Source organism: Apis mellifera, linkage group LG16 (assembly GCF_003254395.2).
Source record: "Apis mellifera strain DH4 linkage group LG16, Amel_HAv3.1, whole genome shotgun sequence".
NCBI classification, from domain to species: domain Eukaryota; kingdom Metazoa; phylum Arthropoda; class Insecta; order Hymenoptera; family Apidae; genus Apis; species Apis mellifera.
The window spans coordinates 5,265,829-5,289,937 of NC_037653.1; the positions used below are offsets into that span (position 1 = coordinate 5,265,829).

Consider the following 24,109-nt stretch of genomic DNA (forward strand, 5'->3'; position numbering starts at 1 on the left):
ATGTTTATGGAATATATTTCAATGTATACAGTTTTATTATACTATCATATTGTTGTACTTTTTATTGTTATATGCATATGTATATAAACATGAAATATTTTTTGTGATTTGATTTTAATAAAACATTTTGTGTAATGTGTGAATATTTTGATAACTTATAGATAAAATAAAATGTGTCTAAATTTATAACAATTTACTTTAAATGTACATAGTATATTTTTAAATAATTATATCTTGTGTCATACATATATAAATCCACCACCTGAATATTCCAATCGTGCTTGAGGTTCTACAAATGCTAACCAATCAGATGCATGTGTTGGGAGTAATCCCATTGATTGACATTTATATAATGCAAGTGCAATGTTTACCAATTGTCCTAAAAAATATACAAACTTTTGTCCAAAAGCATGTGTTCCTTCTATTACTTTAAATGCTAAAAAAAAAAAATTTTAAATATTAGCATTAACTTATCATTTTTTTTTAATTTTAAATATTTTTCATTAAAGTATCTTCCAATTATAAATAACTTGATATACTTACTTTGTTGAAGAGTAAATAATGCTTTCACTGGTCTAATAATTAACATACCAACCATCATAATAGGAAATATTGATATGGAATTACCCGCCATATACATTATAAATAAATTCATTGGGACTTGTTTAAGAGGACCTAAAGCTAAATCCCATGATTTTTTAATTATTAAATGATTAGAATCTGATTCTCGAATTGAATCAGCAGCATGAAATAAAGCAACAGCAGGTGTATAGCCTGGTGGTGAAGCAATATCTGCATTTTTTTCTTGTTTACTCCTACAAAAAAAATATATTTTAAATTATATTACTTTGTTTTTTTTAAAAAAATAATATAAAATATTATATCATAACCTTTATATCTTTAAATCATTTATTTATGTAAACTATAGAAAAATAACAATTTTGACATATTAACATATTTATTTTCTATAATCTAAACTATACACACATATATATATAAATTTATCAAAAATTTTAATAAATATAATGATTAATTAATTAAGAGAATTTGTATTGTACATGTTATAAATATAACTTAAATGATAAGGTTACCAACTTGTGAGCAAAATCCAAAGCCCATTTTGATCGTTTCGTATTTTGTTTAACTGCTGTCATTATCGTTGAATATTCTAAATTTATTATATTATTATTATAAATTTTTTCAAGAACTATGACAGCATGTATATATAAACGTATACACAGACATTTATACTATACAATCATAATGTACAACAGCAATCAAATGCTTAAATTCATCAAAAATTAATTACATCAATAAAACAAAATTAGAAATATAAATATAAATTTAACATTTAAATTTAAAATATGTAACAATGAAAAATAAAAAAATTTTTTTTAAATATAATAATTTAATAATTTTAACGAAATTATTATTAAAATTTTTATAATAGGTAAAAATCATATATTTTAATATATTTAATATTTAAAATAATAAAACTAAAATAATTTATTTTAAATATTTAATTAAACAAAGTTACGCGCGAAAAAATATACATATAAAATTTAAATTCAAATTATATTATTTTATATGTGTATATATATATATATATATATATATATATAATAAATTATATATATATATATAATAAATTTTCTAATTCTTTTTTTAGAAATAAATTGAATATAAAATATTATAATATATCAAAAATAAAAGAAATATAAATAGTAGGAAAAAATAGAAATCAAAATCATCTTCAGAATTCCGAAATCAAATATATGAAGAGAGGACAAATAATGAGAAAAAGATAAAATAAGAATTGAGTATCAGCATTATCTATTGACTAACAAAGATATTTCTTTAGAAGTAGGATAAAATAGAATAAGAATTGAATATAAGTGTTATCTCTTAATTGTTTTTAATAATTCTTTTAAAAATCTATTTTTGATATATTCGAAATATGGCGCTAATGATCAATTTTTATTCTATTTCTATTTTTACTCTATTTCTATCCTTTCACTATTTTTACATGTTTTATTTGGAACACTTTGAAGATAGCACTAATTTCGATATTTTTATTCTACTTCTATCTTTTTTCCACTATTTATTTTAATTATCTATATTTATTTTATATTCTACTTCTTTTGTTAAATTATTTTTATATGTTATTTAATAAAATATAGCAATTTATATAACTGTGATTAATAATATAAATTTTTTATTTTTTTATCTATGTAATATTTTACATTCGAAATGGAAAAATGTAATACAGAAAAAGGATTTTTAGTATTAAATCATGATGATTCTAACAAGAAACAATTTGTAAGATTATTTTATTAGTAAATGAATTTTATTTTTTTATGTATATATTTTATTCCATTAAAATTTTTATATAAAATATATTAGTATTATGAATTTAAAATTTTAAAAAAAGAATTACAAGATATATATTATATATTTTTCATATATTTATCTTATAATATTTTATATTTATTTTTAGTAATTTAATTTTTAATGGTGTTATAATTTATTATGTATAGAAAAATTATAAAAATTCAAAAAATAAAACATATAATATTAAAGAATGTTTTATGGAATATTCTTTAGAAGATAAAATTGAAGCTTTGAAAAATATGCTTGATTATAATGAAAAACATATACAAAAATTACCATCACATATAACTAATATGTGCAATATTAAACAAATAATTGGTGTAAGATTTGAATCTATTAAAAAATTAATTTTTGTTATTACTTATTACTTTTACAATTATATTTTTTTCATGTTTTGATTCATTTTGAAACATTTTGAAATTATTTTTGATGTTTATATTCTTTTTATTTTTATAAATAAAGTTTAATGAAAACAATGATAAAAGTATTATTGTACAAATAAAAAATATTTAAATATGATTTATATATTTTATTAATTCTTAAGGTAAAAGAATGTATACAACCAGTTCAAGAGACATCATTTCAGACAATTATTTCTGAATTAAGAAATACTGTAATGAATAGTTATTGGAACAAAGAAGTTGGTAAAACACGTTATCAAATTCCATATCTTCCAGTGGGTATGAATCCATTAGAAGTGACTTTTGGAAAAAAATTTAAATCTGGTATAAACTATCAAACATTATATTTGTAATAATGAAAAAAATAATATAATAATTATGGTATAATTTAAATTATTTTATAATGTTTAAATTAAAAATATTCATAAAGTATTTTCTATTTTATTAAAAGAAAGTGTAGCTGAACTTCTTAAAGAAAAAATGGAAAGTGATATTCCAGAGCAAGATATTATTGAAATGTATAAGAAAAGTCATAATAGATATTTGCCTGCAGAACAAATTAAAAGACAGTATGAAATAATTAAATAATTAAATGGCAATTTTTAATTTATAAGATTATAAATTATATATTTTTAATATATTAAGATTTATTATAAAATTATATTTTAGTTATAAAAAACCATTTGATCAAAATTTATGCTTTGGGAAATCATATAATGCTAATATCAGAGGTATGCGATTAAAAAAACTTCTAACATGGATTGATGCAGATCCTAATACAATTGCAAATTCTAATTTTGCAAAACCTTCATATTCTTATATTGATGAAGTAAAGTATTAAATATTCTTATTAAAATGAAAATATTGCTATCAAAAGATTATATTATAATTTATATAAGAATTTATAAAAAAATAGAAAATAATTAAATTTTTATTTAAATTATTTTTAAATTAAAAATTATTATTGTGAAAAATAAGCTATCTATATATATGTAAAAATGTTATATTTATATTGATTCTGAACAAAATAATATAGAAATTCTTGCATTCAAATTATCAAATTTTTTTAATCATTTTTTTTAGAAATTTAAAGAATTTATACATGAAATGAGACATGGTAAAGTTAGTGAAAAAAAAGATGAAAAATTGAATATTTTAAGCGATTGTCCCATAAACAATGAAGTTATAACACAACAAAATTACTTGCAATATATAAATAGTTTACGTCAGAAATTCAAAAAACAAGTTCCAGAAATTCCATATTTAGATATTTATGAAGATTTAATATGTCTTGATAAAGTATTATTATTTTATTTTCTTATATATATATAATTAAAAATTTAAAAAACATAACTTCTATTAATTAAAATGATTTTAAATATTATTGTATTTAGGATTATACAGGTATTTTACCAGAAGATAAAGTTTTTTCTATCTTAGCCAAATATAAAATATATATAAATAAAACATTTTTAATACCTTTATTGGATCTTCTTCAAATATATAAGGAAAAAAATATAAAATATGAAGAGTTGTTAAATCTTTTAAATTGGAAATATGATTTTCCCACATTACCAAAAATAGAAAGTAAATTTTTATGTTTTAACTTTATTATTTAAATTACAGAGTTAAAAATTATATGATATATATAAATAATAATATATAATATATAATAAATAAATATATATTTATTTAATAATATTATATCATATTTCTAAATCATTATTAGTATCTAACATCATTATTTGTATCTAAAATGACATAATTTTCCTAGAGATTCCTTTGGAATGCCAATATTATAGCACTGAATACAATACAACAATAGGAAAGATAGACAGAATAGATACTACAAGTTAGTTATTCTTTATTCTACTTTATTATCAAATATATTATAACATGTTACTTTTTTATTACATTGTGCTAATATTATTAAAATCATAGAAAATAATATTAGCATTACAGTACAGCATTATAATAAAGATACTATATATATATATATATATAAATTAATATTAATAATTCATTGTGTTAAATATAAAATTATTATTTTTGCTTACAAATAATATATTTCATTGTTTTCACAGAGATTCCAACAGCAGGAGTTTATAAAGATTTGGATAAACCTACTGCTTACAGTCTTATACATCCAAATATTTTTACAAAACATGGTCTTAGTTATACAGATCTCTCTAAAGTAAATTTAAATATTTATTTATATAATATTTTGAAATTTAATTTTTATATTTATATAATATAAATATATGCATTATTAATTAAATTTCAATTAGCTTCGAAGTAAAGAAGAAATAAGAAGTATTTTTGAAGCTATTGGAATTCAATTCCCTAATAATAGTTTTGATTTGTTATGGGAAAAAGGAATAAAAAAAAGTTGCACAGATAATGTATCTGTAGAAATTTTTGCAAATTTGCTTGATCAATATGATGATATAATTAATAACAAAATTAATTAAATACAAAATATTTTTAGAATTCAGATATTAATAATATATATTCATATAAATATACATAATATTTAATTAAAATATATTTACTTACATAAATATTTACTTACATTTTAATACTTTTATACATTTCAAGTACAAATTTTATTGCAATATATAAATATGAAAATATGCAATATGAAAATATAAATTCTTCTTTATGAAATTATATATACTGTACAATAAAATTAAAAATTATTATATTATTCTTAAACAAAAAATATTTATGTAAAGAATCTAATTAAAATTAATTATATACATATATAAATATGATTTATATTAAATACTAATATTGTGGTTTCAAAAATTTTGGTTTTTTTGGTAATGGTTCATGATTATTATTATGTTTTTGTAATGATTTTTCATATTTATGTTCATTTTTTGTTATTTTTCTATAAGTTTTCCAACTTTTTGCCATTTGCTCGTCTGAAATATCTGTTTCTTTTTGCACTTCCATTTTAATATTTTCATTGTTTTGTTCTGCTTCCATCAATTTTTCTATTTCAGGATTCATTCCTTGAAAACTTACTCTACCATCAATTAACTTTTCACAAAAGACATAACTGGGTTCAATGATAAATCTTTCTCTTAAAAATAAAAAATATATTTTTATATTAAAAATTGGATATTTTCATAAATTAAAATGTTAATTAATCCAATTAATATCCAATAAAATAATTAAACTTATTATTTAAAATATTTTATATTTAAAAATTGAAGAAAACTTACGAATCCTTCTTCATACGTTTTGTTAATTCATTTCCAAAATATTCTTCTCCCTCTTCTTGAAATTGTTGTTTCTCCACTTTTTCTTTAGTACGTTTCATAAACTATTAAATATTTATTATATAAATATACTAATATACTTTTCATAAACTATTAATTATTTATATACATTCAATAGAATAAAAAATTTCATACATGATTTTGGGTAATATTATAATATGAAAAAAATAATTCTTTAACTTACTTTCATTTCTAAAATACTTTTTGATAACTTTGCCTTATTAACATCCATTTTTTTAAATTCTTTTAAAGATAAAACAGATGAAATATATAACGTAATTATTTATATTATATTTTTAAATAAAAATATAGTTAATATGATTAATATTTATATCTTTTTCTGTAATAAAACTTGTTTTAAATATTAAAAATAAATTTAATTATAATGTATTTGAAAATAATATTAAAACTATTATATATTATACATCGATTTCTAGTAACATGTTTCTTATTATAGGTTAAGCAACATTAAGCATTTAAGATAGATACTATATATGTATCTATATAACCATGTATAAAAAAAACTATTTTGATTTAATATTATAAAATAAATTAAGATATAAAGTTTTAAATTAAAAATTTTTAATCTTTTTATTTTTATTTATTTCTTAAATTATGTACTCTTAAAAAGAATAATATTAAAAAAGAGTATCATTAAACTTAATTTTATGATAATAAATATATAATTCGTATATATAATAAATAAATAAAAATTATGATTTTTATAATTTTTATTAATAAACAAATTTTTATAATTTTTTATGATTGTATTTAAACTTTATATAATTTTTACAGTGAATTATTAAATATTCATTGTAATCATTAACTAATTATTAACTGAATGTATTAATTTATTCTTTCTCCTTTTTCAATTTCTTCATTTCTTTTTATTTATCTGAAATATATTAAAATAATAATTATATTTTTATATAATGTTTATATGAAATATTAATATTATTAATTATCATTAAATTACATAATAAACCAATATGAAAGGAATATTTATGACATTAAATAAGGAATATTTATGACATGAAAATAAAGAGGATACCTATATTATTAAACATCTACTTAATGAGAGATTTTGAAGTTTTTGAATTTTGTACTTCTATAGGAGAGGTTTCTGTTGGTGTTATTGAATCAAGAGGTTTTAAATCTTCTTTATTATGATGAAATGAAATGTCGTGAGCTTCTGCTAAGACTATATGAGAAAAATTTTTGTAAAAAATTAATTTCAAAATAAAAAATATTTTATATTAAAAATTATAATTGTTTAACTAAATGTATAAGGATAAATTATATTATATAATGGCAAACTATATCAACATGATTCTAAAAGGCATAGGAGGAATGATGCAAGAGTAATTTTATTGTTGCATCCTACCTCCGTTTTTGCAGTTGTATCAGTTAATACAACATCAGTTGTAGTAGGTGTATCATTTGTTTTTTGTTCAAAAAATTGAACTAACATACGAAAATATTCTGATTCAAGCACACTTTTCACTAATGGAAATTCATTAAATGAAATTTCTTTTTTGTTGTCTCCTGGTTTCACTGAAATTTTTAATGTAATATTGAAATTTATACTAATAATTTATATTATAAATATAAAATTAAATAATAAAATATGTTAATGATATATCTGTAGTATTTTATATTTTTTTAGAAAAAAAAAAAAATATATATATACAAATTCAATATTCAAAAAATATTCAAAATTTTAATATTTATTCTTTATATAAAAAAATATTTTGAATTCAATTTTATAAAAAAATAAAATATGATTTAAAAAACAATGAATTTTGAATAATAAAGTTTATATTGCTTGCCATTTTTAACTAATATATATATATATATTTATATACATCTTAATAATTGTTTAAAGCAATAATATTATAAAATAATAAATATACGTACCACCATAAATGAAATTGTAGCTAACATTTCCATAATGTTCCATTGTATTAACTGTTTCCTTTGTTTCTTTAGGGAAACAAACACAACCAACAATAGCAGCACCTGTAGTTGTATACATTAATCGTTTAAATATGCCTCCTCTAAGACTTAATATTAATCCTGATAAGCCACCTACACCAACAGCTCCTATTCGTGGCATAAGATTGGCTTGATCTTGAAGATAATCGGATATAACTATAAATATAAAAAATTTTATTGATATTAATAAATATTTCATTTTTTTTTAATTTGATATTAAATTTTATATTAAATATAAATACATACATTTGAGACTTTCTAAAGAACTTGAAATATCGCGAGAAATCTTATCTATTGTAAGTTTTATCTCACTCACTGTTTGTCGTATTTTTCTAATATTATCTTCCACAATAGAAGGATATTGTATGCTACAAAAAATTATGATTATCTGTCTATATCTATATAAATTATTTGCAAATATATTGTTTTCTTAAAAAGAAATTAAAAAAATAAATTTACATTAAATAAATCACTTTTTTATAAAATTCTTCTATGAATAAGAATAAAAATACATTTATCAATATGAAATTACTTGCGCTTTACCATGGCATCTGCTTAGTATACCCATCATCGATAGAATAAATGGGTAATTCTGATGGTTTTATTAATTTCTTTCCTTGTATTTCATTACTACAAGGTGCAGGATGTTCTTCAGGAATTGGGGGTTTCATTGCTGGTACTGCAGCACATAGCCCACACGGCATCAAGAATTTCTTGAAAAACTTCATGTAAATATATATTTGATTTCTGTTTTCCATATTAGTAATAATATTTTAATTACTTTTGAGAAATTATTCTTTATATTTATTAAAATTATATTCAGTGATAAAATTAATAAAATTCATTAAAAAATTCTTTTATATTTTATTATATATTTAATTAATAGATATAAGTAAGAATAAAATAAAATATGAAATGAAAAAAAAATTTTAAAAATGAAATAATAAATAATATCGAATGTTAAATAATATTGCATTGTTTTATCATTACCAAAGTTCGTTGCATTTTTAGAAAAATGATAACTCTCTCAAAAATACAAATTATATTAAAATGTCTTAAATCATTCGTAAAAATATTTAAACATTATTTCGAAAATTATAATTTGGCATTGATGACATTACTTCACAGACTAAAAATTTTATGTATTAAGAACGCGACATCTAGTGCTATTTTTAAATAGTGCAATTAATTACGAAATAGTTATATAAAAGAAAATTAAAATTTTATCAATAAATTTTTATTATTATTTAAATTTTATTAATTATTTCTTAATAATATAAATTTTTTTTATTATTAAAAATAAATTTTTAAAATAAAATTTGTTTACTAATAATATTAAAAAAATATATATTATCAATTTCTATTTCAAAATTGATTATTTCAAAAATAATTATTTAATTATTGATTTTAAATTTTAATAGAAGCTAATTAAAGCTGATTAATATTAAAATTATAAATATATTCTTGAAATATAATTTTATTACAATATATAGGATTTACTTACTAGATATCCAATTCAATGTTAACAAAAATTTATACAGAAATAAAACATAAGACTTAAATATTAAAATCAAAAATCATTATACATCCTGTATTTACAGTTTTTCATAGAAAATTGACATAATATATCAAGGTTTTGTTTATGTTGTCAATTCATAAAAAAAAGAAAAAAAAGAAGATCGAATAGCTACACAAATTTTATTTTTCCTATAATTATATGTTATTATATATGTTATTATATATAAAGATTAAAATGAGACTAAAATTTTTTCTTCTTTAAATACAATGTTGCCGCAATTATAATATTTTTCGTCTCTAAATAATGTAATATTCACATTTCTATTTATTCATAAATGAAAATTTATTTTATAATTTGTTAATTGATATCTTAATAGAATTATAACAATAGACTAAAAAAATTATTACTTGAATACATACTTTTATACCAGTTCTTCCAAATTCTACTAATACACCTGGTTGATAATCATCGCATCGATGTACTGGTTCTCTACATGTCACATCTTTACCAAATAAACTTCCAATAGTTGATTCTAAGAATCTGTGTACGTAATTGTTCATAACTATATATTTGAAATGTTAGCGAATTTCACTATTTAAAATTTTAAAGATTGAAATTTATAATTTTATGAGATCGAAGAATTTAACGAGCCATTTTTATGTGTGATTTTCCGCTATTTTCACACGTATCACTAATTTGTTTGAAAATATATGAACAAAATAACACAGTTTTTTCTCATTGTGTCATTATGTTTAAAATATCTTTGAATATTCTAAGAAACAAGCATAATAATCTTTGCATTATTATACATCTTTATCTATGTATTATAAATTTTATAAAAATATTCATAACAAGAGACATAAAATTAAATATTTAAAAATAAATCTATCAATTATTAAATGTTAATAGAATAATTTTGTTTATACATGTCATAGATATTTATCAATAGATGAATTAATCAAAATCAATTAAAATCAAATTATTTTCTTAAAATTAATTTTTAATTATTATTAAATCATTAAAAATATTCTTTCATCTTCTAATTTAATAAAAGTAATAACAGTTTAATACAATCTTAATATACATATTTATACATATATGAATTTTAATAAAATTTAGAAAAAATATATTAACATGTTCAATGCAATCACTTTCATATTGATTGTGTTAAAGTATAATACATGTAAAAATAAATTTATCAAATATAAAATAAAATCTCTAAGCAAAAATAAATATAAATTTCTTAATTAAAAATACTTTGTAAATTTTTATGATTTCAATATTTTACTGAATTGATTTCATTTATAACTATATTTTATGGCAATATATTAATAGTAACTTTTATCTTAAAGCTAATGTTTCCCAAAGTTTATCTTTCTTCATAATATTAATAATCATTTCTTGACTAACAGACCATAATCTAGTTGCAAGTGCAGAATCTAATGCAGCATTTGATGGATCACAACGATAACAATTATTGAAATAACATCCAGTTACACCTTCCAATTCTGGAGCAGTTGCACAAAAAATTGATGTACTAGCAGCTTGTTGCTGTAAAATTTTAAATATTATATAATATTTATTAAAAAAAGAATTCTTAATAATAAATAATTCTTAAGAGTTAAAATAAATTAAGATTTTTTTTTAAATAAATTATCATACCAGTGATTTTGTGAAAGGTCGTACTAGCATGAATAATAATCGCAATGTCCATGAATAACGAGATAATGAAGAAGAAACCATATTACCAGGATGGCAACTAAAAACATTTACAGAAGGCCAATATTTTGCTAATTCTTGCGCAAATAAAATATTACATAGTTTTGAATTATTATATGCTCCCATAAACCAATATTTATATGCAGGAGGAGATAAACTTAATTGGTGAAAATCTTCTACTGTTCGTAAAGATGAAAATCTGTAAATAAAAGTAGAATATCAGTTATATTATATATCAGTTTTTATTAATGAAAAATAAAAAATTATTATATAATATATGCAATGTTAAATACCTATGTGATTCACTTGAAACTATTACTACTCTAGAATTATGACAGCTTCGTATTGGATGTTCTAATAAGAGAGTAAAGTAAAATTGAGATAGATGATTTACTTGAAATGTTGTTTCATAACCATCTTTTGTAAGTTGATAAGGAATTGCAAATACTCCAGCATTTAATATAAGAATATGTAAAGTCCTAAAATTTTAATATATATTAGTAAATCAATAACAAATTATATAATATTAATCAAATTATAAATTAAAATGATTAAGTTTTTATGATAATATTGACACTATTAATGAATTATTAATTTATAGTATACATATATATATTTTTTATTAATTTATAATATACCTATATTTTTTTTATTAATTTATAATATACCTATATTTTTGTTTAAATTTTTCAGCTGCTTCTCTAACACTATGTAATGATGATAAATCTAAATGTAATGTTTCACATAATACATTTTCTCTTTCTTGTTTTATTTTTTCTATTGCTTCTGTACCTTTTTTTAGATCTCTACAAGCTATAATAACTGTACAACCATGTAGAGCTAATGATCTAGCAGTTTCAAATCCTTAAAAATTATAATAATTTGATAAACATAATATTCTAAATTATTTATATAAGATTATTATTGGTTACAAATAATTATAATAAATGAAAATATGAAACAATTAAAGAAATATAATACCTATTCCAGTGTTAGCACCCGTAACTATAGCAATTTTGCCTCTTAAATCTCTTCCATGTAAAACAGATAATGCTGTGCTACTACCATCAAAACGTTGTCTCATAGGATGTGATAATTCTCTATATTCCGTAGCAAATGCAAGTCTTGGATCAGTATAAGTTGTTGTATGATTTATATGATCAACAAATAAAACTTGACCATCTTCTGCTACACGTCTTTCCCATCCAGATGGTAATTCTTATTAACAAATATTATCAAATTTTATTCATAATTATAATCTCAGATAATAATATTTTAGAAATTGCATAATTGATTATTAATTTCAAAATATATAGAAATAAATATTTAAATAATAGTCATAATATAATAACATTTTATATATTATTATTGTAAACATATAAACTTTTATAATTGTCTCCACTCAATATAAATAGTTAATTAATAATTTAAATATATATTAATATATAAATTTATATAGTAGTAATATTATACCCCCTTCAACAGTTTTTGTACGACCAGTTCTAGGATGTGTCCACTGTGTGCCTTTTGTATAATGACTAGAAAAAAATAATATCACAACTTATAAACAAATATTTTATAATTATATTATAAACATATAAAATCTTTAATTTATTTCATATTAATATTTAAAGATTTGATATAATATTAATTTTTATTAATAACTATTAATGAAAATAATGATAACAATAATATATAATATAATATTATTTACTTTACATAATAGACATTTCCATTAGCAGTTGTCATTTCTTCCCATCCAGGTGGTAATTCATCTTCACTGTCAGACTCATTTAAAATACCTATCATTTTCTTTTGAGATTTTTATTTTTATTATTTTATATAAATTTATAACTTTTGATCACTTTATTCGTGAATATATGATTTATTAAGTTGATAATTTATATATCATTCATGTATAACAACTATTCATAATGGTGTATAATAACTGTTACCAACATTATAATCAGAAAAAATATGATAATAATATTAATAATAAAATAAAATTTTTTATTAAAACAGAATGATTATAAATTATGTTTATTAAAATTATTGCATAATTATTTTAATTATAATATATAATATGATTTATATAAGAAAAATATATGAATATATAAGCATATAATTTTAATAATTAAAGATATCATAAAAGAATATATTATATAAATAATTCAAATTTTAAAAATTGAAATAAAAAAGAATGAATGTAAACTTAAGTTTGAATACAATTTGATTCCATTTTGAATGAAGTTAACTGTAAACCGCACCCGCATTTTATATACAATCGATAGCAGATTTCATTTGTGTCAAATGGATAATGGCAGCGACAGCAATTGATATGATGTTGCAAAGTAATGGATTTCATTCAAAAAAAAAAGAGGATCCAGAAAATAAAGATAATTTATGGTATGTTTAAAATTTTTTTTAGAAATTTTTATTAATATAAAGTATATATACTTTTAAACAATTGCAAATTGTAAATATTTTATTGTATTTTTTTCTTTTATATCACGTTAAAAAATCAGAAAATTAATCATTTTTCTTGTATTATTTTATATATATGTTTTTTATATAGGTCCTCTATTTTGGCTGAAGTACAAAACAGTAGCAGTAATAAATTACCCTCAAATAAGAATATTCTTGTCTTAGGTAGGTTTGAATTTTTAGTTTAAATTATTAACTTTTCTTAATTAATATCAAATTCTAAAGGGATATGATGTTATATGTTGTAATATATATGTATATAAAATATGTTTATAAATGTAATATTTTAATGATATATTCTATATAATTAGTTTATTGATTTTTTTTTAAATTTTTAAACTTTTAATTAAATTTTCTAATTATTTTATACATAATTTTTTTATTATTTTTTATTAATTTATAAAATATATATTATAAAAATATTAATTAACTATGTAAATTCATAACTAACTAATAAAAAATATTTATAGGTGATAATGAAAGTGGAAAAACAACACTTATTGCCAAATTACAAGGTGTGGAAGATCCAAAGAAAGGTTCTGGTTTGGAATTTGCATACATTGATGTGAGAGATGATTATAGAGATGGTAATATTGATTAACAATTTATAATGTCTTTAATTATAATAGACAAAAAATTATAAATTAAAAAATTTTAATACTTAATTTATTATTTAGATCAAACAAGATTATCTGTTTGGGTATTGGATGGCGATCCTGGTCATGCAAATCTTTTAAGATTTGCATTAAATGCAGAAAGATTTCCACATACCCTTGTTATGTTAGTTGCTGCAATGACAACACCATGGGCTATTTTGGATCAACTTCAATCTTGGGCTGCTCTTTTAGGAGATCATATTGACAAATTACCTTTAGATAATGATACTTGGCAACGGTGTAGGCAATTAAGTAAGTCATATTTTTAAATTATTTATTTTATTTATATAAAATATTATATGTAATTATATCTAATTATATGTAAAAATTGATTTTTATAATTCTACTATTTTAAAATTTTTAATAATAAAATAATTTAAATATCTTATATATTTAGATGTAAAGAAATGGCAAGATTATACAGAACCTGGAGATGAATTAGATCCAGGTAGTCCTTTAAGACGTACTAGTCGTAATTTGGATGATGATACAATGGATAACTTACCATTACCAGAAGGAGTACTTACAACAAATTTGGGATTAGATGTTGTTGTTGTTATTACAAAAACTGATTATATGTCCACGCTTGAAAAAGAACATGATTACAAGTAAGATTATATTATGAATTGTAATTGTTGAAAGAAAATATTTGTTTATTAATTTTAATTTTTTTAGAGATGAACATTTTGATTTTATACAACAATGGATAAGACGATTTTGTTTACAATATGGTGCAGGATTATTTTACACATCAGCAAAAGAAGATAAAAATTGTGATTTGCTTTATAAATATCTTACACATAGAATTTATTCATTACCATTTAGAACACCTGCTTTAGTTGTTGAAAAAGATGCAGTTCTTATGTATGTAATTTTTCTTAAAAATTAAAGTAAATATTTATGATTTTTTATTATTTTAAAAATATCTTTAATTATAGTCCTGCTGGTTGGGATAATATGAAAAAAATTAGCATTCTTCATGAAAATTTGCAATCAATGAAACCAGATGATTATTATAGAGATGTTATTGCACAACCATCAATAAATAGAAAGGTTTGAATATATATGAATATATTTTTTTTAATATTAAAAATTTTATAATAAAAAATTATTTTATTAATTAGTGTGTAGCTAGAGAAGTAGAAGTACAAGCAGAAGAAGAACAAGCTTTCTTGGCAAAACAACAAGCTGCATTATTAGGTGTAAAAGATCCAACGCGTTCTCCAACAACCAGGAATCAGGCAAGCACTGGACCAGTTATTCAGGTTATACCATTTATAATTGGAGCATGCTTATCATATTACATATAGTTAATAATCATTCAGCATTAAATAACAATATGGCTAATTTATCTACATTATATATATGCTGTTATCATATTTTCATTTTTTAACAAATAATGCTTATTACATTAAAATTATCCTGACTTTAATAATTCAAAGTGATCTTAATTGATGTATTTTAGCATATATTGCTTTTTATATGCTTTTGGGAGTAATTGTCTGATATAATATTTACATTTCGTAATTAATTTTTTGTATATTAATGTTAAGATCATCAAGTGTTTTTCATGTTCATTGAGATCATCTAGATGAATTTATGTATTGCTTATTGATCATACTTACATTCTTATATTTAAATTAATAAGCTTTCTATTTTATAATTGTAATAAATAGTTTCAAAATTATATTATGTCAAGTTATATTTACATTAAGTTGATGTTGAAGATGAATGTTTATGAATGTTAATATGTGTATTTTGTTAAATTTACAATATAGAAAAAAAATGTATTTGCAACTTCTTGATATTGTAACAGTCTAAATTTCAATTATTTATTTTATTATTTAATAATGTGGATTATTAAACAGTTTAGTCTTAGTTCAATATCTTGGAGATGCTTTTTTGCAATAAACAATTAAAAGCATGTTCTAATTTTTGTGGTATGATCTGTTATAGTTATAACAGAAAATTTTTTGCAAGTATTAAATATCTTTTATATAGGTAGCATCACCAAATAAAAAATTAGATCCTAAGGGTACTGGATCTACACAATCTGGAGAAGGTGTTTTAGCTAATTTCTTCAATTCTCTTCTTCATAAAAAAACTGGAAGTCCTGGATCACCAGTTGGTAGTGGGATTGGTACAAGTCCCATAAAAATTGGTAAGTATTTCAATTCATTATAAAAATTTAGTATATATATTATAGATTCTTATAATCAATCAAAGTTATATAATAAGTTATATATTTGGTTTATCATTTATTTTAGATAGTGCATCAGTAGATAAAGCAACTATGTGTAATGATGCAGCAGTGGAATTAGATCGCCTCACTCGAACGAAAAAGATTTCTCCTCCTAATTTAAATTCATCATCTGAATGTTAAAGAAAATATTTTTTCTTTGCGACCCAATATACAGAATTAAAAAATATCAAAGAATATGCAAGTATTTTAATAAAATTTTGAAAATGATTTAACAAATATATAATATATTTATCTGATTCTTATTACATTATTTGCAATTATAATTAATATAATTTTTTTACTTTATTAATGATATTGGCATATTTGTAAAGAACATTTGTAATTGATGCTTTATAATGATTTAAAAGAAAGAATTTTTTGTTTATATATATTATATTTTATGATATACACATGTTAGAATCTAACATAAAATTTTATTATTAATTCATTTAATTATTAATTATTAATATAAAATTAAATTTAATATATTTAATTCAATACATTTTTTTATAATGATTCATAATTTTTAACTTATTATAAATAATAATAAAATATTTAATAAATTTTTATTCAACATTTAATAATTAATTAATTACATTGTGCAAAGCACAAATATTTAATTGAATATTTAATTGAAATAAAAATATATAATATTATATTAATGTTTTATGAAATTATTATAGAATATTATATAATAATAGAGCACAATTGTATAATTTAAAATTTTTTTAAAATATTTTTTTAAAATAATTTTCTTTAAGTTAAATAAATGATACATTCTTTATTAATGTTTATGTATTCCTAATATGATATTGATATTGAGATCATTGACATAATGTCAATAGTGTTATGAATTTATAATAAAAAATTTTATTAAATAAAAATGGGTCGCAAAGAATTAATAAAAAACAATCTGATTCAATTTATAATGCAAAACAGGAGAAACAGAAAATAAGGAAATATAATAAGTTTTGATTGTTTTGATTAATTAAATATCAAGAACAATACAAAATAATAGTTAAAGAATAATTAAATTAATGTAATTAAATATTTAATATAATAATATATTCTAATTATATGCTTACGCACATGTTCTTATACCTTGTTATAGTTAATTATTTAACAATTAATCACAAAAAAAAGATTTTTTTTATTGCTCTATAATGAATGCTTTCTTTTTAGAATAAGTAAATACTTTTATTTACATAATATTTTTGTTGATGAAAATTGATTGAATAATTCTCTTCCGTATTGAATCTAATTTATATATATCGTTTGTGTAACATAAATTAGTTATGAATGTGTGAAGTAGAATTTTATATGAAATTTAGAAATTTTTTAACCAAAGACATTTTCTTTGATTTAAAAAAATAATATGGTATGAGTATTAGAGTGTATACTGAAGTAAAACGTTAACGACTTTGTTAACTTCTAAAAGAATTTTAGAAGTTAAAAAAGAGTCTTTTTTTGTAACTTCAATTATCATCAATGTAGTTTTCTGTACATGAACTAATTGAAATTTTTAATCAAAAATAAATAGTTTTTCATAAATATGATGTTTATTATAACTATAATGATATATTTTAATGCAATGAGTTTTGATATTTTTTATTTCTAAACACAAAAGAGATAAAAATATTTATATTTTCTAAACTTTGTACTTAATATTTATTAATATTTATTTTTTTAATATCAAATATTCAATAATCTTACAATATAAAAGAATATTTATAATTTTGTTTTCATTGCAAAATAAAAAATATCAAAGTAATTAAGTATTAATAAAATTACAATAGCTTATATAATTTTTGTAATCTATATTAAATTATTATAAAGTCAGATAAAAATCAGAATTAAATAATTTTAATTAGATGATTAAATTTGTTTTATAACAATTATTTATTAAAAAACAATACAATAGGATCATTACTTAAGAAAAGAGAAAAATAAAAATAATTTTTATTTTAAAATACAAATCTTAAAGATGCATAAAATTATATTTAAGTTATGATGATTTTTTTGGATAATGATTTAATAATAAAATTCTAAGATCCCACTGTAATGTTAATATGTTTATAATTTCTAATACTGTGTATTAATATCTCAATATAAAATGTAAATAAAATATTATTTTACAGAAATATTACGGCATAGGAATGGTTCAAACACTGTATTATATTGCCTATTCACATTTTATCTTCTTTAAAACTCCTTGTTAAAATAATTAATTTATAATAATATATATAATGTATATAATAGATACTTTAATAATAAAATATATAGTAGATATTTTGAATTGTTTAATAATCAAAATTTTGTTATCAATAATAATTTGGCAAAACACTTAGATATTTTCATTTATCATTTATAATTTTATATGTCTTTTAATTTAATAAGAATATACATGTGTAAATATTTTAATATAATTTTATTATTTATTATTTATTTTTTATTGCCAAGATAAATTATACATGATTTAAATTTACAGAAAATGGAGTCTTAAATTAGATTTTTTTAACATTCAATTATAAATATTAATCTATTTTAAATTTAGTTAACAAAGTTTCTGAATAATTTTTCTAAATATAATAATTACTTCACAAAAACTTTTAAAAAGAGATTGTGAATGGAAGAACAATGGATTAAGAGCATTATATCTTACTTGGATATTCACAATAAAAATCAATTTATAAATAAAATCATAGATATCTATGCTGTATATAATAATTATTTTTATTTAATTTCTTTAATTTCTTTTAAATATTTAAATGTATTTTAATGTATTTTAAACATATTCATTTAATTTATTTAAAAGAAATTATATTATTATAAAATCATTTTCTAAAAATAGAAAAGAATTTTAATATTGAAAATTTTAATATTAATATATATAATATATATTATATTATATTACATAATATATATAATAATATATTATGATAAACATTAAATGTATATTTGTTATAGCAAATATTGAAAGAGTTCTTTTTAAAAAACTTTTAATAAATTTTCGTATTCAAAATGTAATTATGGTCATAAGAAAAATTGAATCATAGAAAAATATTTTAATATAAATAATAATTATTTATTATTGAAAATTATAATTGGCGAAAAAATTCAAAAATATACATTCTTTAAAAATAAACAAAATTTTAAAACATTTTATGCAATATCAAAATAATATTAAGTAATTTTGTGAATAAAAATATTTCCAAATTATTAATCTCGAACCAACGTCATAAATCATTTTTTTAGCATTTATAATTGAATACACAATATACTTGTTAAATTGAATAATAATATTAATAAACAATCATTCTATGTTCAATAAAATAAAAAAGAAAAAGATACAAAGTCTCATAAATATTTTTTGTGAATCAAGAAAATCTAAATTGATATTCATTGCAAATTACCTTTTTAAAATTTTGCTTTCCATTTTTTTTTCACTATTAAGAAAAATAAATTGATTAAATCAGTCTATAATTTAAAACATGGGTAGTCATTATAAGATTTATGCAAATAATAATATATATATATCAATTATATTTATATAATTTTTATCACTTTAGATAAGATAAATCTCAATTACAATGATTACTATAATTATTTTTATATTGTTATATAACAAATTAATAAGTATTTAATAATAAATTATACATTTTTATCATTATTTATAAAAATAATTGAACGCATTATCCATAATTGAAATTTTCAATAATAAGATATTTTATGTAGAATCAAGCAGGCCAAATAAGTACAACAATTAATTATTCAATATAGAGAAGTATTTACAAGAAATTCATGCAAATATCAAAGTTTTAAAAAATAATATATTCTTAAAGATTATAAGAGTGGAATCAATTTTTAATAGATTGCAAAATCTAATTATAAACATAAAATATAATATAAACGATAAAATAACCAGCGGAATAAAATAATTATTACATAATTATAAAAAAAAAATAAAATTAAAATAAAAAAATTTTTGGAAATCTATTATTTTAAAATAAAAATTTTTTTATTCCGCTGATTATTATTTTTAGTTGAGGAAAGCAAAATCTATATAAAAGGTATTTACTAATTTTTGACATAATAAATTGTTAGTATAATAATAAATTTAAAGAAACATAATAGTTTGAATAGATAATTTCGCATATATTATGTATCATAAAATGAGAATATTATTATAAATGTTTAGAAATATTAATATTTTTGTTTATTACTAATAATAATATTAAAAGATAATTATATATTTATTATTAAATTAAACTTGGTAAACTTAAAAAAAAAATAATCGAAGTATTATTAATTAATTTGTTTAATATTTTGCTATTTTATAACTCATTCATGTTTTGCCAAATTCATAAAATAATCTATATATATTTGATTATCATTATATTGCGAAAATGAGCTAAAGTAATAATAACTAATAATAATAGATAGTAATAATGGTAAGTAATAATTCATGTATATATTTTTGAAAAAAAAAAGGAATAAATAAATACTGCATTTTCTGGTTTTTCTTTTAAAAAACAAAGTAGAAAATTTTTTTTAATTCATATTATGAATTGTATACATTCTTTAAGATTAAAGATTTTTATATAGATACTTATATTTAGCACATATTTGCTAAAAATAAAAATAATTATGATACAAATTATAATATTAAATAACTGATTTATGATTCTTTATATATATCTATTTATAATATACAATACTGTATATTTATAATCTTGTATATTTATAATATACAATAGATCAATAGTATAAAGTAATCAATCAAAATATTTATTTATTTCAACTTGTGTAAATATTTTCGAAAACATTAAAATATGTATATAAAAAATATTATATAAATTTTTCATGGAAAATAATTAATATAAACTTAACTTTGCTTAAAAAAATAAGCAATATGTAAAAATATTTTGATAATTTTAATAAAATTTTAATTTATAATACAGTCTTATTTGGAAGTTGAAACAGAGAAATATATGGAAAAAAAATATAAAAATTTACATCATTGAATGCAATATTTAATTATTCCTATTATTAATTCTTAACAATAATATAATAATTCTTAAAAAGAATTTCAATTCTAGATAACAATTCTTTTTTTTTACATTCAATAGAGTAAAATTCGTTTGTCTACAGCTTTTCGACATATTGGACATTCTGACATCCGATCTCCACACATTTGACATGTTCCGTGACCGCATAAAAATATCATATTTTTTAAACGATCTAGGCAAACTGGACACATAGTCTGTAAGAAAAAAGAGAGAAAAAAAGAATATTTATTAATCAAATTTTTAAGAAGATTAAAGAGAAGAAGAAAACTAAAATTTCAATATAATTTATAAATTTCAATGATAATATTATAAAAATTGTAAAATATAGTTAGTAAAAAAGCTATAATAGCATATAAAAAAGTATAAATAATATATTTATACATTTATGATATAAATAATATATAACATAAAAATAATCATTTTTAATACATACTTGTTCTTTAATATCTTGAAGTTGCTGTTGAAGTTTCTGTATATCATTATGAGATGTATCTCGACTACCATTGTTCATTAAAATAGTTTCTCCACCTCCAGTATTTTGTTGTGGTAATTCTTCTTCTTGATCATTCTTTACTTCCGTTATCGTTACTCCTAAGTAAAATAATTTTATAATGTATAAAAAAAATGATATTTTATGTTATTTTATAGTCAAAATATAGTAGTATATTATTTTACCTGAAGCATTAGAATTTTTAACGTAAGTAACGTCTCCTCCTCCACCACAACACATGGATAGTGGTACCATGTGCTGAATTTGAGTTCTGCATTGAACGCATTTCTTCATCAGAGTTGCGCAACTTTCGCAAGCGCACATATGTCCACATGGACGAAATAGCATGCTAGCCTTTCGATCAGAACAAACGACACATTCCTCAATCTGTAAATGATTTATATTTAAAATTTATATTTTATTCAATTTATATTTAATATTTTGTTAAATTAAACATATAACACTTTGTTTTTCTTTAAATTTATTAATTTTTCGATTTATTTACAATATTTTTTATTTTAGATTCGAATTAAGATTTGTATTCTGTGATAAACATTTGGAGAGAAAAAGAATATTATTTTATATAGAAATATTTTTTTATCTATGAAACAAAGAAACATAATACATAAATGTTATAAATGAAATTCATTGATTATGTTATGCTATGAATGTTATGAATAAAATTAATTTAATTTGTTAATATATATTATTGATATATTTTGATACATTATCATTATTTCATTATAATATATATTACAGAATATTTTACCTTCGTCCTCGAAAGAACATTCTCTCTGCATATTAGACATTTTTTCACTCTAGGCGCACAAATATTACAACAAGTTACATGACCGCAGGGACTGAAAAGCATTTCACGTTTTCCATCAGAACAGACCAAACATTCGTCGATTGTAGCTGATGGGGCTGCCGTTTCGATATCATGCCTGAAACTGTAATTATACATATGTCAACTAAAATAAAAGTTTCTTAAAGTGTACCGTTAGAATTGGAAATAAAATTTATTAGAATTTTATCAAGCTATTTATACTCTTGGATTAAATCAATTTACAATAAGTTCGAAGATTTGATTTAACATTTAAAATTTTTTTTATTATACTTTTATGAATATTTTAAAATATTTTTCCATCCAAGTTTTAATTTTATTATTATATAAATCTCGATAAAATCAAATAGAATTTAATATTGTTTATATTTTTAAATTTTCAAATTAGGAGAATTTTCAAAATTCATGTAATTCGTGCGAAAGCTAAAATGATACATATTTAATGTTTTGCAAATCATTATTTCTCAATTATTTTTGTCACCAAATAATATTTTTCATGCATGATCATGATAGATAGATCTTAATTAATGTACTAACGATTCTTTATCCTTGTGACAAGTAGTCAAAGTTTTGCAAAGATTTGGATCCGGACATAGATCGAGAGGAGTTTGTCCTTTCTTATTTTTTAATTTCAGATCGGCCCCATGGGCAGCTAGGAAACAAGCAATGAACGAGCTACTCTTCTTGTCTTGTCCTTGTGCACCTAGACCCATCAAGAGACGTCCTACGTCCTGGACATCCTGCAGCTGTCGCAGCTGCGACAAAGTATGATATCTCAAGGCTTCGTGAAGAGGCGTGTCCCCATCTTTGTCTGCCACGTTCAAGTTAGCGCCCGCGCGTACCAGAAGCTAAAAAACAGAATTTACAAGTTTCGATTAATCGATCGATCATCGAAATTAACCTATCGATTCAAAAACATTTTAATTATGTATAAATCGATATCTACAATTGTCCAATTCTGGCTTTGATTTGATTTCTCATATCTTCGATCGATATGGATCTTTTTGTAAAT

General features: G+C 19.5%; 7 protein-coding genes across 11 annotated transcripts in view; 2 read left to right on the top strand and 5 right to left on the bottom strand.

Moving 5' to 3' along the window:
- Positions 1-192: 192 nt before the first annotated feature.
- LOC412349 (ER membrane protein complex subunit 4) lies at positions 193-1,283 on the bottom strand. The gene is made up of 3 exons (XM_395810.7): positions 1,096-1,283; positions 544-815; positions 193-436 (listed from the first exon to the last, which is right to left on the bottom strand). Exons 1-3 carry the CDS (start codon positions 1,152-1,154, stop codon positions 240-242), a joined length of 528 nt encoding a protein of 175 aa, XP_395810.4. The 5' UTR covers positions 1,155-1,283; the 3' UTR covers positions 193-239.
- LOC113219328 (EF-hand domain-containing family member B-like) lies at positions 1,210-5,263 on the top strand. The gene is made up of 10 exons (XM_026445911.1): positions 1,210-1,219; positions 2,575-2,711; positions 2,936-3,116; positions 3,244-3,361; positions 3,462-3,621; positions 3,876-4,091; positions 4,187-4,379; positions 4,567-4,644; positions 4,877-4,986; positions 5,081-5,263. The coding sequence occupies exons 1-10, from the start codon at positions 1,210-1,212 to the stop codon at positions 5,261-5,263; spliced, it is 1,386 nt and encodes a 461-aa protein (XP_026301696.1).
- Positions 5,264-5,579: 316 nt separating this feature from the next.
- LOC726279 (M-phase phosphoprotein 6) lies at positions 5,580-6,544 on the bottom strand. The gene is made up of 3 exons (XM_001122030.4): positions 6,264-6,544; positions 6,023-6,123; positions 5,580-5,880 (listed from the first exon to the last, which is right to left on the bottom strand). Exons 1-3 carry the CDS (start codon positions 6,309-6,311, stop codon positions 5,580-5,582), a joined length of 450 nt encoding a protein of 149 aa, XP_001122030.2. The 5' UTR covers positions 6,312-6,544.
- A 398-nt stretch (positions 6,545-6,942) lies between these two features.
- On the bottom strand, positions 6,943-9,225 carry LOC552009 (MICOS complex subunit MIC27). Of its 3 annotated transcripts, none has more exons than XM_624389.6 (6): positions 9,065-9,225; positions 8,618-8,796; positions 8,321-8,442; positions 7,997-8,230; positions 7,464-7,633; positions 6,943-6,974 (listed from the first exon to the last, which is right to left on the bottom strand). In XM_624389.6, the coding sequence occupies exons 1-6, from the start codon at positions 9,077-9,079 to the stop codon at positions 6,957-6,959; spliced, it is 738 nt and encodes a 245-aa protein (XP_624392.3). In that variant the 5' UTR covers positions 9,080-9,225; the 3' UTR covers positions 6,943-6,956. The 3 variants fall into 3 exon arrangements, with proteins under 3 accessions (XP_624392.3, XP_006561385.1, XP_026301525.1); XM_006561322.3 differs by having other exon boundaries at positions 8,618-8,787; positions 9,065-9,221; XM_026445740.1 differs by lacking the exon at positions 6,943-6,974 and adding an exon at positions 7,131-7,280.
- A 1,360-nt stretch (positions 9,226-10,585) lies between these two features.
- On the bottom strand, positions 10,586-13,250 carry LOC411815 (WW domain-containing oxidoreductase). Of its 2 annotated transcripts, none has more exons than XM_395282.7 (7): positions 13,027-13,250; positions 12,786-12,850; positions 12,294-12,530; positions 11,981-12,176; positions 11,606-11,791; positions 11,256-11,511; positions 10,586-11,144 (listed from the first exon to the last, which is right to left on the bottom strand). In XM_395282.7, exons 1-7 carry the CDS (start codon positions 13,119-13,121, stop codon positions 10,935-10,937), a joined length of 1,245 nt encoding a protein of 414 aa, XP_395282.2. In that variant the 5' UTR covers positions 13,122-13,250; the 3' UTR covers positions 10,586-10,934. The 2 variants fall into 2 exon arrangements, with proteins under 2 accessions (XP_395282.2, XP_006561378.1); XM_006561315.3 differs by having other exon boundaries at positions 13,032-13,248.
- Positions 13,251-13,256: 6 nt separating this feature from the next.
- LOC411816 (cytoplasmic dynein 1 light intermediate chain 1) lies at positions 13,257-16,862 on the top strand. 2 transcript variants are annotated; one of them, XM_395283.7, is made up of 10 exons: positions 13,257-13,718; positions 13,888-13,961; positions 14,267-14,383; positions 14,474-14,704; positions 14,850-15,060; positions 15,128-15,316; positions 15,391-15,505; positions 15,577-15,717; positions 16,454-16,613; positions 16,720-16,862. In XM_395283.7, the coding sequence occupies exons 1-10, from the start codon at positions 13,630-13,632 to the stop codon at positions 16,833-16,835; spliced, it is 1,443 nt and encodes a 480-aa protein (XP_395283.4). In that variant the 5' UTR covers positions 13,257-13,629; the 3' UTR covers positions 16,836-16,862. The 2 variants fall into 2 exon arrangements, with proteins under 2 accessions (XP_395283.4, XP_006561380.1); XM_006561317.3 differs by having other exon boundaries at positions 13,586-13,718; positions 15,577-15,693.
- Positions 16,863-21,705: 4,843 nt separating this feature from the next.
- Positions 21,706-24,109, bottom strand: part of LOC550708 (E3 ubiquitin-protein ligase MIB1) — a 575,562-nt gene continuing 573,158 nt past the window's right edge. Inside the window, exons 11-15 of the mRNA XM_026445843.1 lie at positions 23,635-23,945; positions 23,023-23,203; positions 22,439-22,640; positions 22,197-22,354; positions 21,706-21,957 (exon numbers count right to left, since the gene is read on the bottom strand). Coding sequence (XP_026301628.1) covers positions 21,817-21,957; positions 22,197-22,354; positions 22,439-22,640; positions 23,023-23,203; positions 23,635-23,945 — 993 coding nt within the window. The 3' untranslated portion in view covers positions 21,706-21,816. The remainder of the gene's footprint in view (positions 21,958-22,196; positions 22,355-22,438; positions 22,641-23,022; positions 23,204-23,634; positions 23,946-24,109) is intronic.